The sequence below is a fragment of the Pongo abelii genome, chromosome 19, assembly GCF_028885655.2.
Source record: "Pongo abelii isolate AG06213 chromosome 19, NHGRI_mPonAbe1-v2.0_pri, whole genome shotgun sequence".
Taxonomy (NCBI): Eukaryota; Metazoa; Chordata; class Mammalia; order Primates; family Hominidae; genus Pongo; species Pongo abelii.
This window is the reverse complement of record NC_072004.2, coordinates 91,150,679-91,164,274: the sequence shown is the minus strand read 5'-3', so window position 1 is coordinate 91,164,274 and position 13,596 is coordinate 91,150,679. Positions and strand designations below refer to the sequence as shown.

At 57.1% G+C, this 13,596-nt stretch overlaps 1 protein-coding gene across 9 annotated transcripts in view; it reads right to left on the bottom strand.

Annotated features, from left to right (window-relative positions):
- ITGB4 (integrin subunit beta 4) overlaps positions 1-13,596 on the bottom strand; it is a 37,290-nt gene that overhangs the window by 12,501 nt on the left and 11,193 nt on the right. For all 9 annotated transcript variants that reach the window (XM_063718948.1, XM_063718945.1, XM_063718943.1 and 6 more), the window contains 16 exons: positions 13,415-13,576; positions 13,150-13,226; positions 11,714-11,916; positions 9,256-9,359; positions 9,024-9,122; positions 8,716-8,845; positions 7,966-8,088; positions 7,765-7,871; positions 5,475-5,508; positions 5,109-5,300; positions 4,719-4,822; positions 4,329-4,387; positions 4,175-4,198; positions 2,696-2,844; positions 2,424-2,603; positions 1,326-1,474 (listed from right to left, as the gene is read on the bottom strand). In XM_063718948.1, the coding sequence (XP_063575018.1) occupies positions 1,326-1,474; positions 2,424-2,603; positions 2,696-2,844; positions 4,175-4,198; positions 4,329-4,387; positions 4,719-4,822; positions 5,109-5,300; positions 5,475-5,508; positions 7,765-7,871; positions 7,966-8,088; positions 8,716-8,845; positions 9,024-9,122; positions 9,256-9,359; positions 11,714-11,916; positions 13,150-13,226; positions 13,415-13,576 (1,896 nt within the window). The remainder of the gene's footprint in view (positions 1-1,325; positions 1,475-2,423; positions 2,604-2,695; positions 2,845-4,174; positions 4,199-4,328; positions 4,388-4,718; positions 4,823-5,108; positions 5,301-5,474; positions 5,509-7,764; positions 7,872-7,965; positions 8,089-8,715; positions 8,846-9,023; positions 9,123-9,255; positions 9,360-11,713; positions 11,917-13,149; positions 13,227-13,414; positions 13,577-13,596) is intronic.

Sequence of the window (13,596 nt, the reverse complement as noted above, 5' to 3'; positions counted from 1 at the left end):
ACTGAGCCAGGTTTTGTTTCTTTGTTTTTTTGTTTGATCAGTGCCAGGTTTTGTTTCTTTGTTTTTTTGTTTGATTTTTAAAAAATTAATTATTATTATTTTTTTAGATAGGGTCTTTCTTACTCTGTTGCCCAGGCTGAAGTGCAGTGGCATGAACATGGCTCACTGTAGCCTCAACCTCCTGGCCTCAAGTGATCTTCCTGCCTCAGCCTTCCAAGTAGCTGGGTCCACAAGTATGCACTACCATGCCCAGCTAATGTTTAAATTATATGTATAGACACGGTCTCACCACGTTGCCTAGGCTGGTCTTGAACTCCTGGGTTCAAGTGATTCTCCCACCTTAGCCTCCCAAAGTGCTGGGATTGCAGGTGTGAGCCACCATGCCCGGCCTTTGTTTTTAATTATGGATTTGTTGCCAACATTTAAAAACTAGAAAGGCCAGGTGCACTGGCTCACACCTGTAATCCCTGCACTTTGGGAAGCCGAGGTGAGAGGATCATTTGAGATCAGGAGTTTAAGACCAGCCTGGCCAACATGGCAAAACCCCATCTCTACTAAAAATACAAAAACTAGGCTGGGCGTGGTGGCTCACTCCTGTAATCCCAGCACTTTGGGAGGCCGGGGTGGCTGGATCACTCGAGGTCCAGGAGTTCAAGACCAGCCTGGGCAACATAGCAAGACCCTGTCTCCCCAAAAAATTAAGAAGCAAAAAATCCCCACACAAAACAAACAAAAGAAACAAAACTATGAAGCCTGTACACCCAGTCCAGCCTGTGTGCCACCTGGTTTGGCTGTACCCTAGCACTGGGGCTCAGCAGTGAAGGTGATGCTGGTCCAGCTACGGCACTCCCTGCCTTGAAGGGTTGCTCTTGCTGCTTGGCAAATTGTGACAGCCCTTGGGGAGTCGGGCCTGGGGACATGGGGTCTTCGATCCCAGCTCAAGAAGCCCAAAGCCCCCCGGACTGGGGCATACAGGGGGAGTTTATCTCCAAGCGGTTTGGCTACCCTGTGGATCCTGGGTTGTAGGAGGGGACAGGAATGGTCTGGGCAGGTCCCTGGCCCATGAAGGAAGAAAGAGCCCTCTTGGCCTGAGTCCCTGGCAGCAATGGAGCCTCACCCAGGGTGTCACTGGCACCCTGGGCAGGTGAGACTCCCCTGCCACAGGGTGGCAGGAGCAGGTGGACGTGTCCTTGGGAGGCCAGCCAGGGGCACGGCCAGCATCCAGGGACTCAAGCAGCTGCCATGTGCTGCTTTGTCCTGGGAACCCAATGCAGTGCCCACGCAGCCCCCCGGGCTGGACCCTCGACCCTGTGGCGGAGCCTCACCCGGTTGCCCTGCGCGGTGCCATCCTGTGTGCGGTAGGAGACCTGGGACTTCCCGCCATCCAGGACGCGCCGGATGACAGGGATGCGGGCCACCTGGTCCCCGCGGCTGACCGAGAACTCAGGCTGCTCAAAGGACACCACGTCTCTGGCTGCAAGGAGCCCGGGCATTGGTCAGAGCGTGCTGGGCCCAGTCCTTTCCCACCTCCTGCTCTCCTGCGGCCCTGCCCAGCCCAGCCCAGCCCAGAATCCAGTTGTCCGCTTGGTTCCCTCTATGCATTGCCCTCTGGGAAAGGCACAGGAGCGAAACGGAAAATCCTTCCAGAAAAAGGTGAGGGACCGGGCGCAGTGGCTCGTGCCTGTAATCCCAGCACTTTGGGAGGCCGAGGCAGGTGGATCACCTGAGGTCAGGAGTTCGAGACCAGCCTGGCCAACATGGCGAAACCCCATCTCTACTAAAGATAGAAAAATTAGCTGGGTGTGGTGGTGAGCGCCTGTAATCCCAGCTACTCGGGAGGCTGAGGCAGGAGAATCACTTCAACCTGGGAGGCAGCGGTTGCAGTGAGCCAAAATGGTGCCATTGCACTCCAGCCTGCATGGCAGAGCAAGACTCCGTCTCAAGAAAACAAAAAGTGGGTCTGGAACAAAGTGTCCAGACATCCTGGAAGGGCCAGGCAGAGGAGGGAGGCCAGGCACGGGCAGGACCAGAGATGGAGCCCTCAGCCCCAGGGCTGGAGCAGAGCAGGAACAGGCCTGAGGCCTGTGGCTTCGGGCACAGGTGGGAGGAGAGCTCAGATGTCCATGGTGTGATGCCTTGGCCAACCCCTCTTCTAGATAGAGAGGAGCAAGGGTCTGGCCCTTATGAGGATGCAACAGAAGCTTCCATTTACTAAGCGCTCACCACCAGGCAGTGTGGCGAGGTGAACAGCCCTGTATTCCGTAAAAGAGCCCTTACCCATTTTACAGATGGAGAAGCCAAGGCGTGCAGAGGTTAAGTGACTAGCCCAGGCCACATGGCCAGGTCGCAATTCCACTTAAGCAGGAGGAACCAGTGCCCCCGAGCCCCCGTCTGCCTCCCCCACTCTCCGCACCCTGACCCACCTTGCTCCTTGATGATGGTGATGTTTACCAGGCGGCGGCCGAGGGTGGCAGTGCCCGCGGGCACATCGATGGCCTCCACCAGCAGCTGCTTCTCCTCGTCATCCTCAGGCCGGATAAAGAGGGGCACCCGTACGTCCACCAGCTCCACGCCCTCCTGGAACTCCACCATGCCCCGGGCGTCTGGGTGGGAGTTCGGAGGTGGTCAGAGGTGGGTCACAGGGCCACACGGGCGGGAGGTGCGAGGCAGTGGCACAGGGGACCTGCCCTCCTACCCTGGTCTGCAGTGAGGGTGTAGTAGCCAGGGGCCACCTTGAGGTCGTGGAAGGCCCTCTGTTCCACCTGCTTCTCTGTAAGCTTCAGCAGGGCCGGCTTGGCCGAGCGGGGTGCCATCAGCACTGTGTCCACAATTGTGTGGTCTTGCCTGGGTCGAGGGTGGAGGGTTCAGGCAGCAGAGGGGTCAGGCTGGCACCTGCTGCCCTGTCCCTCCTGCCTGTCCTCTCCCCTTCAGGGGCCAGGATGTAAGACAGCAAGAAGTGCAGGGTCTTCGGAGGCAGGCAGTGCTCCAGGCCTATGCCAGCCCCATACCCTTTACCTTGCAGCCTCAGCCCAGCCATGGCGCCTCCCTGTCCTCAGCGTCCTCCTCTGTGAAATGGGCTTCTCTGCCCACCTCATCAAGGGCTGGACAGCAAGATGCTAAGGGTGTGAGTGCTCAAGCCAGGCTGCCGCGGCCCCAGCCCTGGCTCTAGTTCTCGATAGCTGGGTAACCTTGGGCAAGTCACTTAACCCTTTTGAGCCTCAGCTTCCTCATCTGCAAAATGGGAACAGCAGTGAGATCTACCTCACAGGCTTGACGAGAGGGTTGGATAAGATGACCACACACGGAAAGCCCTTAGGACGATGCTTGGCTCGTAGCAGGATCAGAAATGCTGGTCAGCCATTCCTTTTTTTTTTGAGACAGATTCTCACTCTGTTGCGCAGGCTGGAGTGCAGTGGCGCAATCTCGGCTCACTGTAACCTCTGCCTCCCGGGTTCAAGGGATTCTCCTGCCTCAGCCTCCCAAGTAGCTGGGATTACAGGTGCCCACCACCACACCCGGCTACTTTTTGTATTTTTAGTAGAGATGGGGTTTCACCATGTTGGCCTGGCTAGTCTTAAACTCCTGACCTGAGGTGATCCACCCGCCTCAGCCTCCCAAAGTGCTGGGATTACAGGTGTGAGCCACCACACCCAGCCAACGGTTCTTACTGATGGCCATGTGCTGTGATTCTAGCTCTTCTGTCCCTGCATCAAGACCCCCTCCTCACTCCCTCTCTCTCCCCCTGAAGGGCCAGGACTCGGAGTAGGACCTGGGGAAAGAGGTGTGTGACCTGCTGGCCCATCTTCTCGGTAACCTGCCTGGCCCCCAGAGGTGCACCCAAGATCAGGGTCTTGGACCCTGGAGCGGATGGAGATGGGTACCTGCTATCGCTGGTACTGGGTGGGGGGCTGGACGGTCACCTATATGAGGGCAGGGACTGGGTTGATTTGCTTTTGCCTGCTCTAGTCGAGGGGTCACTTCATAGCAAGCACTTCACACTAGCATTTGTTGAAGAAATGGTCAAAGGAACGAATGAAGGTCCGAACCCGACGGACACATCCGACCCTCCTTTCCTATGGGATGGAGATAGAGTAGGGACGGACGAGGCAGTGGCTGGGCTGGGGACAGGCAGGCAGGAAGTGGGAGCCCTCTCACCCGCGAGTCTTCTACTCACTTTTTCCCAGCATTGGGCTGCTGCCTGTGGGGACAAAGAGGGCGCTGTGAGCTAGATAGCCCTGAAGTGGAGGCCTGATCTGCCTGGGGGCTTCAGCTCCTGGAGTCCCGGTAGGAGCGGCTCCCCCACCCAACCCGGGCACCCCGGGACTCACCGGAACTTGGTCTGCTGGAGCTTGTGTACACCGGAGATCTGCCTGTAGACCTCGTTCAGCTGCCAGGCAAGGGAGGGGCGTGAGGCTGGGCCTAGGCCACCCCATGGCAAGCCCTCAGGCTGGGGACCCAGGGAGCCAGGCAGCCTCTGTACCCAGAGATCCTCAGGGTTGGCTGGGGCATGCCCCGTGGGGCAGCATCCTGGGCCCAGGCTCTGGCCTCCTGCCCTCTGGAAACAGATCCCAGGATGCCCCCTGCCAGGCACAGGTCCAGAGAGGCCCCTCTCCCCTAGTTAATGAATCTCGGTGCCACGACCGCATTCGCTCTGCCCTGCCCACCTCACCCGCCCTCATACCCACATCTCCTGCCAGGCCTAGCTCCTGGGTCCTTACGTTCTCCTCCACCTCCTGGCGCAGCTGGGCGCATTCCCGAGTGTCGGGCTTCAGCAGGTTCTCGGTGCAAAGGCGGGCCAGGCGCAAGGACAGCCCGTAGGGCACTAGGGAAAGGCGGTGGGAGGGGGTGAGATGGAGGTGGTCAGCCCCCTGCATGACGGGCACCACAGAGCATCCCTCCAGCAACCATGCTAGGATCGGGGGACGCCTGGCCAGCAGGCCACGCACACCGAGGCACGAGGTTGATAGCACCATCAGGACAGGGCAAAAGGTGGCTGAGCCCTGTGCCTGCACCCCACACCCAGAGAAGAGGCGTGCTGTGATCCCAGATCTGGAACAGAGGGCCCGAAGGGCACTGCCCAGAGCTGTGGCGCCCAGCCCTGCCCTCACCCAGCTCTGTGGGGTTGATGCTGGCAGCATGAGTGGCAAAGCCAGGCCGTTGCATGTTGTTGGTGACCTTCCAGCGGACCACGTCACGGCCCTTGAGGCTCCCGCTACGCAGCATGGGTGTGTCCAGGTGGTCTGAGGCCATCAGGTTCTCCCGCAGCATGTAGTGGTCTTCCTTAAAGCCTACCATGTGACCTGCAGGATGGGGTCCTCAGCACGGCACCCCTCCCTAGACCTGCACAGCCCAACCTCATCCGGTGGGACCCCAGAGCCTCCAGCCTCTGCCGTTCCAAGTTCGGCTTCCCTCCACCCCAGCTCAGAGAAAGAGCAGTCAGATCCCCTGCTGCCCCTGCGATGCCAGGCCCATACCTCGGTTGCAGCAAGGGAGAAGTGCCAGGCAGGCCTAGGAGACAAGGTGGGTGAGGGTGAGGCCTGAGACAGCTGCCCTGGCCCAGGTAAGCCCTTCCAGCCACCCCGCCCCATGCCAATGGTCCAGAGGGGTGACAGTGGCTTCCCAGACACCAGAATATCCAGGTGGTGGCAGGGTGTAAGCATGGCACACAAGGGCATAGAGGGGGATGGGGGCAGAGGGCTCCCAAAGTTTGCGCCGTGGAACCCTCATCCTGCCGGGTGCTCTGTAAAGGTTCTGTGGTCAGATTCACTTGGGAAGCACTGAATTCATTCCCCATACCCCTCTTGCAGGTTAGGCACAGGACTATACCAAAGCCTCTGAGAAGTCCTGCAGACAAGAAACTTGTTTCTTCGTTTCTTTTCTTTTTCCGTTTTTTTTTTTTTTTTGAGACAGGGTCTCGCTCTGTTGCCCAGACTGGAATGCAGTGGCACGATCTCGGCTCACTGCAACTTCTACCTCCCAGGTTCAAGCAATTCTCCTGCCTCAGCCCCCCTAGTAAATGGGATTACAGGCATTCGCCTCCATGCCCAGCTAATTTTGTATTTCTAGTAGAGATGGGCTGTCACCATATTGGCCGGGCTTTTCTCGAACTCCTGACCTCAAGTGATCTACCCGCCTTGGCCTCCCAAAGTGCTGGGATTACAGGCGTGAGCCACTGTAACTTAAACAAATTTAAGAAACTTGTTTCTTAAACCTTCTTTTTTTTTTTTAATTTTTGAGTCTTACTCTGTCACCCAGGCTGGAGTGCAGTGGCATAATCATAGCTCACTGTAGCCTCAAACTCCCAGACTCAAGTGATCCTCCTGCCTCAGCTTTCTGAGTAGCTGGGACTACAGACACGCGCAACCGTGCCTAGCTCAAACCTATTTGATCACATAACTCCTTGCCTATGTAATGCACATTAATATCCCACAACACTGGGGGTTACTACGGAGTGTGGTCTGCCGCCTACAGTCCCCACTCTGAGCCATGCCATCCTCCACACTTTCTCTTGTCCGTTCTCCCTTATGACCGCCAGCTCCTGGCGGGCAGGGACCTTTCTTCCTTGTTGTGGCTCCCAGGCCCTTTGCACGTGGCTGACCCCAGAGCAGGTGCTCTCAGGGATCTGGCCACCGATGGCTGATGGAGTGGGGGTCCTGGGTGGGCACTAGAGCTGGGGAAGACGTGGGCTCAGCTTGCCTCAGCCCCTTTTGAGGACTGTGTATTTATCACCTGCCTCTCAGCCCCAATTTCTCCATCTGTCACAGGGCAGAGTGACCTTGCCCCACTGACCTTATGGGGTGATGGGGGGCAGGGAAATGGAGTCATGTGGACATGCTGTGGCGACAGCACAAAGAGGAACACTGAGCTAAGCAGAGAACGGATGCTGGCAAGGGCTGAGCTGGGGGCTGGGGCTCCAGGATGACTCGGGCTAGGAGCTCATGGGTGTCATCATCATTACGGTCACTCGGGAAGCTGGATGGTGTTGGTGTGGGTCTTGCCAAAGTGGGGGTGGGGGTGATGGTGCATGCTATGGGTCAGTCCCTTCTGAACTTTACTAATTTAAGCTTCAGCTCCACTTTCTGAGGTCAATTCTTTTTTTTTTTTTTGAGATGGAGTCTCGCTCTGTTGCCCAGGCTGGAGTGCAGTGGCGCGATCTCGGCTCACTGCGACCTCCGCCTCCCAGGTTCACACCATTCTCCTGCCTCAGCCTCCCGAGTAGCTGGGACTACAGGTGCCCACTACGATGCCCAGCTAATTTTTCTGTATTTTTAGTAGAGACGGGGTTTCACCATCTTAGCCAGGATGGTCTCAATCTCCTGACCTCGTGATCCACCCGCCTCGGCCTCCCAAAGTGCTGGGATTACAGGCGTGAGCCACCGCACCCGGCTCTGAGGTCAATTCTATAATCTTCATTTTACAAGTGAGGGAACTGAGGCATGGAGAGATTAAGTAATTTGCCCAAGGTCACACAGGTGGGACCAGAATCCAGACAGCTGGACTCTACGGGCTGAAGCCTCTGGCTAGAAAGCTGCGGGAGTGGGGATGGTGGGTGGGCTGTTGGGGGAACCATGGGGAGGCCGGGGACCCTGGTGGGGGTTGGGGACCCTGAGGAGGACCCTGATGGAGGGTGGAGACCCTGTCAGGGAGGGGACCCTGGTGAGGTGGGGACCCAGGAGGGGGTTGGGGACTCTGGTGGAGGGTGGGGGCCCTGTTGGGGTGGGGACCCTGGGATGTGGGGCCTTGGGAGGCACCCTGGGTGCTCACCTTGCAGCAGGCGCAGTACTTCCAGCATAGTAGCAGTAGCAGGGCCAGGAGCGGCAGGAGGAGGAGGAGCAGGGGGATGAGCCACCAGAAGGAGCCTGGAGGGCAGTCTGGAGAGGAGAGGAGGTGGGGGAGGTGGTGCCTGTCCTCCCCACCAAGCTCTGACAACATGCCCCCTCCCTGTGCCCGGCCCCACCAGCTCACCCTTCTTCTTGTGCACCAGGACAGTGCTGTTGGGCCCAGGGGCGCCGTCGCCTTCCATGGTGTAGCTGTAGGTGCAGTCGTCATCCTCGTCCCGGAAGGAGCAGCGCACCACCACCTCCTCGGCTGTACCCACAGCCAGTCAGCAGGGCACCTCAGCCACACCCCTCCGCCCCAGAGGACCCCAGGGTCTGGTGAGGGGGCCCCTACTCTGGGATCTGCCTCACCCACGGCAGGGCCTCCTGGGGAAGAGTGGAAGTCCTTGCAAAGCCGTGCTCTCACCTGGCACAGGAACGGGTGTGGTGGGGGTTCCCCTGCTCAGGAGCATTAGAGCCTAGAAACCTACCTCCCCCACTTCCCTGACCTGGACATCACCCAGGAACTCAGGGTCCAGAAAACGTATCTGATCTCGAGGAGGGGAGGCTGCGTGTCTCCACAGAGTGACCATGTACCCCTGCTGTGTGCGTGCCCCTACCCAAGTCAGGTGCCTCTCACCAAGACTCTTGGTCCCTTCCTGGGCCAGACTGTGTCCCACCGCCTGGGTTGTGTGCCTCCTGCTCAGGCTTTTACCCTTTTCTGGGACTCAGTGTCCTCTATCTGGGTTCTGTGGTCCCTCCCAGCTCTGGAGTTCCTGTGCGGACTGTGTGACCTTAGCCCAGACTGCAAGCCCCTGTCCAGGTGATGACACCCTTGCCCCGTTGGATGCCCCCTGCCTAGGCTCTCAGCAACCGCAACCCTCAGCCCCTGCCCTACCTCTCTTAAGCTCGTCCACCATCTTGACCTTGAAGTTGCATTCCTCACACGTGCGCCCCTTCTTCTCCCCGGTGCCCCACGCCTGGCACTGCACGCAGGAGCGTAGGTCCTCGCAGAGGCCCGGGTGGATCTTGGCGGGGAAAGACGGGGCAGACAGGCACTGTGTTGGGTGGGCCTCTGCCAGACCCCCGCCCCCCAAACCTCTTGCCCTTGGCCAGCTCCTGTGGCATCAGGCTTAGCCCCTCCTGCCCACCCTGCCCTGTGCCTTCCCTGTTCCCACGCCCACACCTCGCAGGTCCTAGCCTCACCGCCGAGTAGTTGATCTCGCAGATGGTGTCCGTGTAGAGTGACTGCTGGTGGCAGTGGCAGCGGCCACACTCACAGTGGCCACGTCCATTGCAGATGCCCTGGGGTAGGAGGGGGCACCAGTGAGCCAGCTGTGCCCCATCCCTGCCTGCTCCCTCTCCTCTCTCCATAGGGTTCTCTCTGGAGAGGGTGGGTGGTGCTGACAGACACTGTCTGTCTTATGCCCAGGCCTACCCCATTGCTGTCGATGCAGGTGGCATTGCTGAGGGGACAGTCACAGCTTGGGCCTGTCCAACCAGGCTCACACACACACTGGCCCATGGAGCAGCGTCCTCGGTCTGCAGAGAGGGACAAGGAAGGGAGATGAGAGCTACATCTGCGCCTGTAGTCCAGGCTGCCCACCTGGCAGGGAAGGCCCGTGGAGCAGAGCTGTGGGAGCCAGGATGCCGCTAGCCTGGGGCAGAAGTCATCTCTTCCTCACTTTCCTGGAATCTCCTTCCCTCCATCTCTGCCTCCATCCTGCCTACCTTCCACTCTGCAGCCAGAGTAATTATCTCAAAACAAATCCAATCATGTGGCTCCTGCTCCCCTAGCTCAGAACCTCTAATGGGTCCTGGCCAATGCAATAAGGTCAGAAAAAGAAATAAGATGTATAAGCATTAGAAGGTAAGAAATAAGGCCAGGCAAGGTGGCTCACGCCTGTAATCCCAGCACTTTGGGAGGCTGAGGCGGGCAGATCACAAGGTCAAGAGACTGAGACCATCCTGGCCAACATGGAGAAACCTCATCTCTACTAAAAATACAAAAATTAGCTGGTCATGGTGGTGCATGCCTGTAGTCCCAGCTACTCAGGAGGCTGAGGCAGGAGAATCACTTGAACCTGGGAGGCAGAGGTTGCAGTGAGCCGAGATCATGCCACTGCACTCCAGCCTGTCTCAAAGGCTGAGACAGAGCAAGACTGTCTCAAAAAAAAAAAAAAAAAGAAAAAAAGAAAAAAGAAATAAAACTGTCAGCCGGGCATGGTGGCTCACACCTGTAATCCCAGCACTTTGGGAGGCCGAGGCAGGAGGATCACTTGAGCTCAGGAGTTCAAGACCAGCCTGGCCAACATGGTGAAGCCCTGTTTCCACTAAAAATACAAAAATTAGCTGGGCGTGGTGGGGGGCCCCTGTGATCCCAGCTACTTGGGAGGTTGAGGCAGGAGAATTGCTTGAACCTGGGAGGCAGAGGTTGTAGTGAGCCGAGATCATGCCACTGCACTCCAGCCTGGGTGACAGAGCAAGACTCCATCTCAAAAATAAATAAATAAATAAATAAACAAAATTGTCTTTATTTGCAAGTGTCAGGAACATGTCACAAAGTATCCAGAAGAATCTACAGATAAATTATTAGATTTCATAAGTGTGTTTATCAAGGTGACTGGATACAAGGTTAATATGCAAATAGTTAGAAAATGAAAGTAAAACCTCCAGTGACTCCCTTTTGTCCAAAGGATGAAGTCCTGCTCTGGACTAGAACCGAATCCCTTTGTACTCTGGCCCTGCCTCCTTCTCCAGAGGCACCTTCCTCCCTTCCTCTCTCATACCTCCCTCTGTGCCACTTGTCTGCCTTTCTCCAGTGGTGCCCAGTTCTCTCTTCTGTTTCTCTGAGCACACTCAGGTACAGACAGTTGAAGAGAAGAAATGGTGAACAAAAGCAAGAACAGAAGAAAGAGTAGAAAAGCAGGGGCTTGGAAAGTATACAGTGAGGGCTTCATAAGTATTTGATGAGTAGATTTTCATTCATCCTCCTCCATTCAACTATCAATCCTTCCATATGTCCTCTTGTCTGAGTTCTGTGATCCTGCCTAGCTCTGATGTTCCTGGTCAGACTGTGTGCCTATGGCCTGGACCCATGGGAATACAGAGGAAGCTCCAGGCCCTCCAGCTAGAAATTTAGCATCTTTGGGCCAGGCTCAGTGGCTCACGCCTGTAATCTCAGCACTTTGGGAGGCTGAGCGGGGGCAGATCACCTGAGGTCAGGAGTTCGAGACCAGCCTGGCCAACATGGTGAAACCCTGTCTCTACTAAAAATGCAAAATTAGCTGGGCATGGTGGTGCATGCCTATAGTCCCACCTACTAGGGAGGCTGAGGCAGGAGAATCGCCTGAACCCAGGAGGCAGAGGTTGCAGTGAACCAAGATTGTGCTATTGCACTCCAGCCTGGGCGACAAGAGCGAAACTCTGTCTCAAAAAAAAACAAAAACAAAAACAGCAACAACAACAACAACAACAACAAAACCACAGAAATTTAGCATCTTTGGAGAGAGGAAAGATCATAATGCCAATATACCTGCCAGCCATTGGAGGGCTGAGCTTGGTGGCACCCACTCTAATAAGACAGGGGTGTGGAGAAGGCGGGTGGGCATAGAACTGAACTTCCAGAGAGAATCTCAGGGGAGTTGGAATCTTAAAACCAGGGGAAAGTCCTGCCAACAGTGGCCTTGGGCATGGATGTTGCAGATGAGGGAAGTGAGGCCCAGGTTGGGGCAGGACTCAGGGGCGGCCCTCAGGGCATCCAGAGTGGGCTGGGCCTGAACTTGGGGATTCTGATTCCAAGTCTCGCTCTCCCCACCTGGGTCCTGACGGGAAAGTCATGCTTGCTGTCCTCACCCTACCCCGCCGTCAGCATTGGCCGCAGTTGTTGTGCTCACCATTGCAGAGGAACCCGGAAGTGCGGGGACACTGGAAGTTGTCATACTCGCAGAACTGACCCTCATAGCGGCCTTCGCCGTAGCACACACAGTGCCCGCACTGGCACTCGCCACGGCCGGAGCACGGCTTGTCCTCGTCCTCCCGCAGGCAGGGCTGAATGTCACTCAGAGAGCCGGTGGAGCAGTTGCAGGTCTGGCCACTCCTGAAGGAGGAAGTGGTCACTTCCCCGAAACAGCCCAGGAGGAAAGCTGGGGCTTTTGCTGTCCCATTTTATTTTATTTTTTTGAGATGGAGTCTCGCCTTGTCGCCCAGGCTGGAGTGCAGTGGCGCGATCCTGGCTCACTGCAAGCTCTGCCTCCCGGGTTCACGCCATTCTCCTGCCTCAGCCTCCTGAGTAGCTGGGACTACAGGCGCCCGCCACTGCGCCTGGCTAATTTTTTGTATTTTTAGTAGAGACGGGGTTTCACCATGTTAGCTAGGATGGTCTCGATCTCCTGACCTTGTGATCCGCCCGCCTCGGCCTCCCAAAGTGCTGAAATTACAGGCGTGAGCCGCCGCGCCCGGCCTATTTTATTTTATTTTTTTTCAAGACAGAGTTTCGCTCTTCTCGCCTAGGCTGGAGTGCAGTGGCGCGATCTCAGCTCACTGCAACCTCCGCCTTCTAGGTGCAAGCAATTCTGCCTCAGCCTCCCGAGTAGCTAGGATTACAGGCATGCACCACCACGCCCAGCTAATTTTTTGTATTTTTAGTAGAGATGGGATTTCACCATGTTGGCCAGGCTGGTCTTGAACTCCTGACCTCAGGTGATCCACCCACCTCGGCCTCCTAAAGTGCTGGGATTCCAGGCGTGAGCCACCTCGCCTGGCCTCTGCTGTCCCATTTTACAGATGACGAAACTGAGGCTCTGAGAGGGCCGAGGCAGCTCCCAGTCATGCAGACAGAAGTTGCTGAGCTGAGACCTAAACTCCAGTGCCCTGCCATGTCACCCCTTCCAGTGTCCTTTCCCCACTGCTCTGCCTCACGTTGTGGCAAGATTACCCAGTGTCCTGAAGCTAAAGCCCTTACTGCTGTGCGTTTACGAGCTCTCTTCTGATCGGGCAATATGACACAGGACTCAGAATATCAAAGGCATGGAGCAAAAAGGAAGCCTCCTGTGCCCGTCCCCCAAGATCCAGACCCCAGCCCCAACAGCCAACCCCGTCTCAATCCCCACACCTCTTTCTAGAGACAGCCCATATATCTCTGTATTTCAAAGTGCTTTGACCTGGGTTTGACCAACAACTGGGTGTGCCCCGCCCTTAGCTGTTTCTTTGATTGCCGCCCCACCCCTGGCCAGGTGCACAAGGTGCACCCAGGTCCAGGCCCCTGCAGGAGCCCAGCCTTCCCATCAGGGGCCACTGGTGTCCTGGGTGCCCAACTCCCTTCCCCACTCACCAGCCCTCACTGCACACACAGTGTCCACACATGAAGTCTCCGTTGAAGCTGCAGCGAGCTGACCGCACCTCTTTTCGCTGGAATGAGAGAGACCACGGTGGGGTGCATTGGGGGAGCAGGACCGGGGCCACTGGACATTCTGCTCTCCTGTGTGCCTCGGGACACCCCACAAGGGATATGGGGCACAGGAGTCCTGCTTCATTCCTCAGGGCCCCTGGGTGCTTGGCTCAGCTCTCCCCTCCCGCCCAGCGGGGCTGCGTTGTACCAGCTCGCAGGTGCACACGTCACAGATGATGCCCACGTCCATCTTGAGGCCATCGGAGAAGGAAGGTTTCAGATGGATGTTGCCCTTCTGGTCCTCCGGCAGCTGGCACACATGAGTCCCATCCACGTGCTCGAGGGCCCGCAGCTGCACCTGGTATACACCCTGCAGGGGCCCCGTGGTCA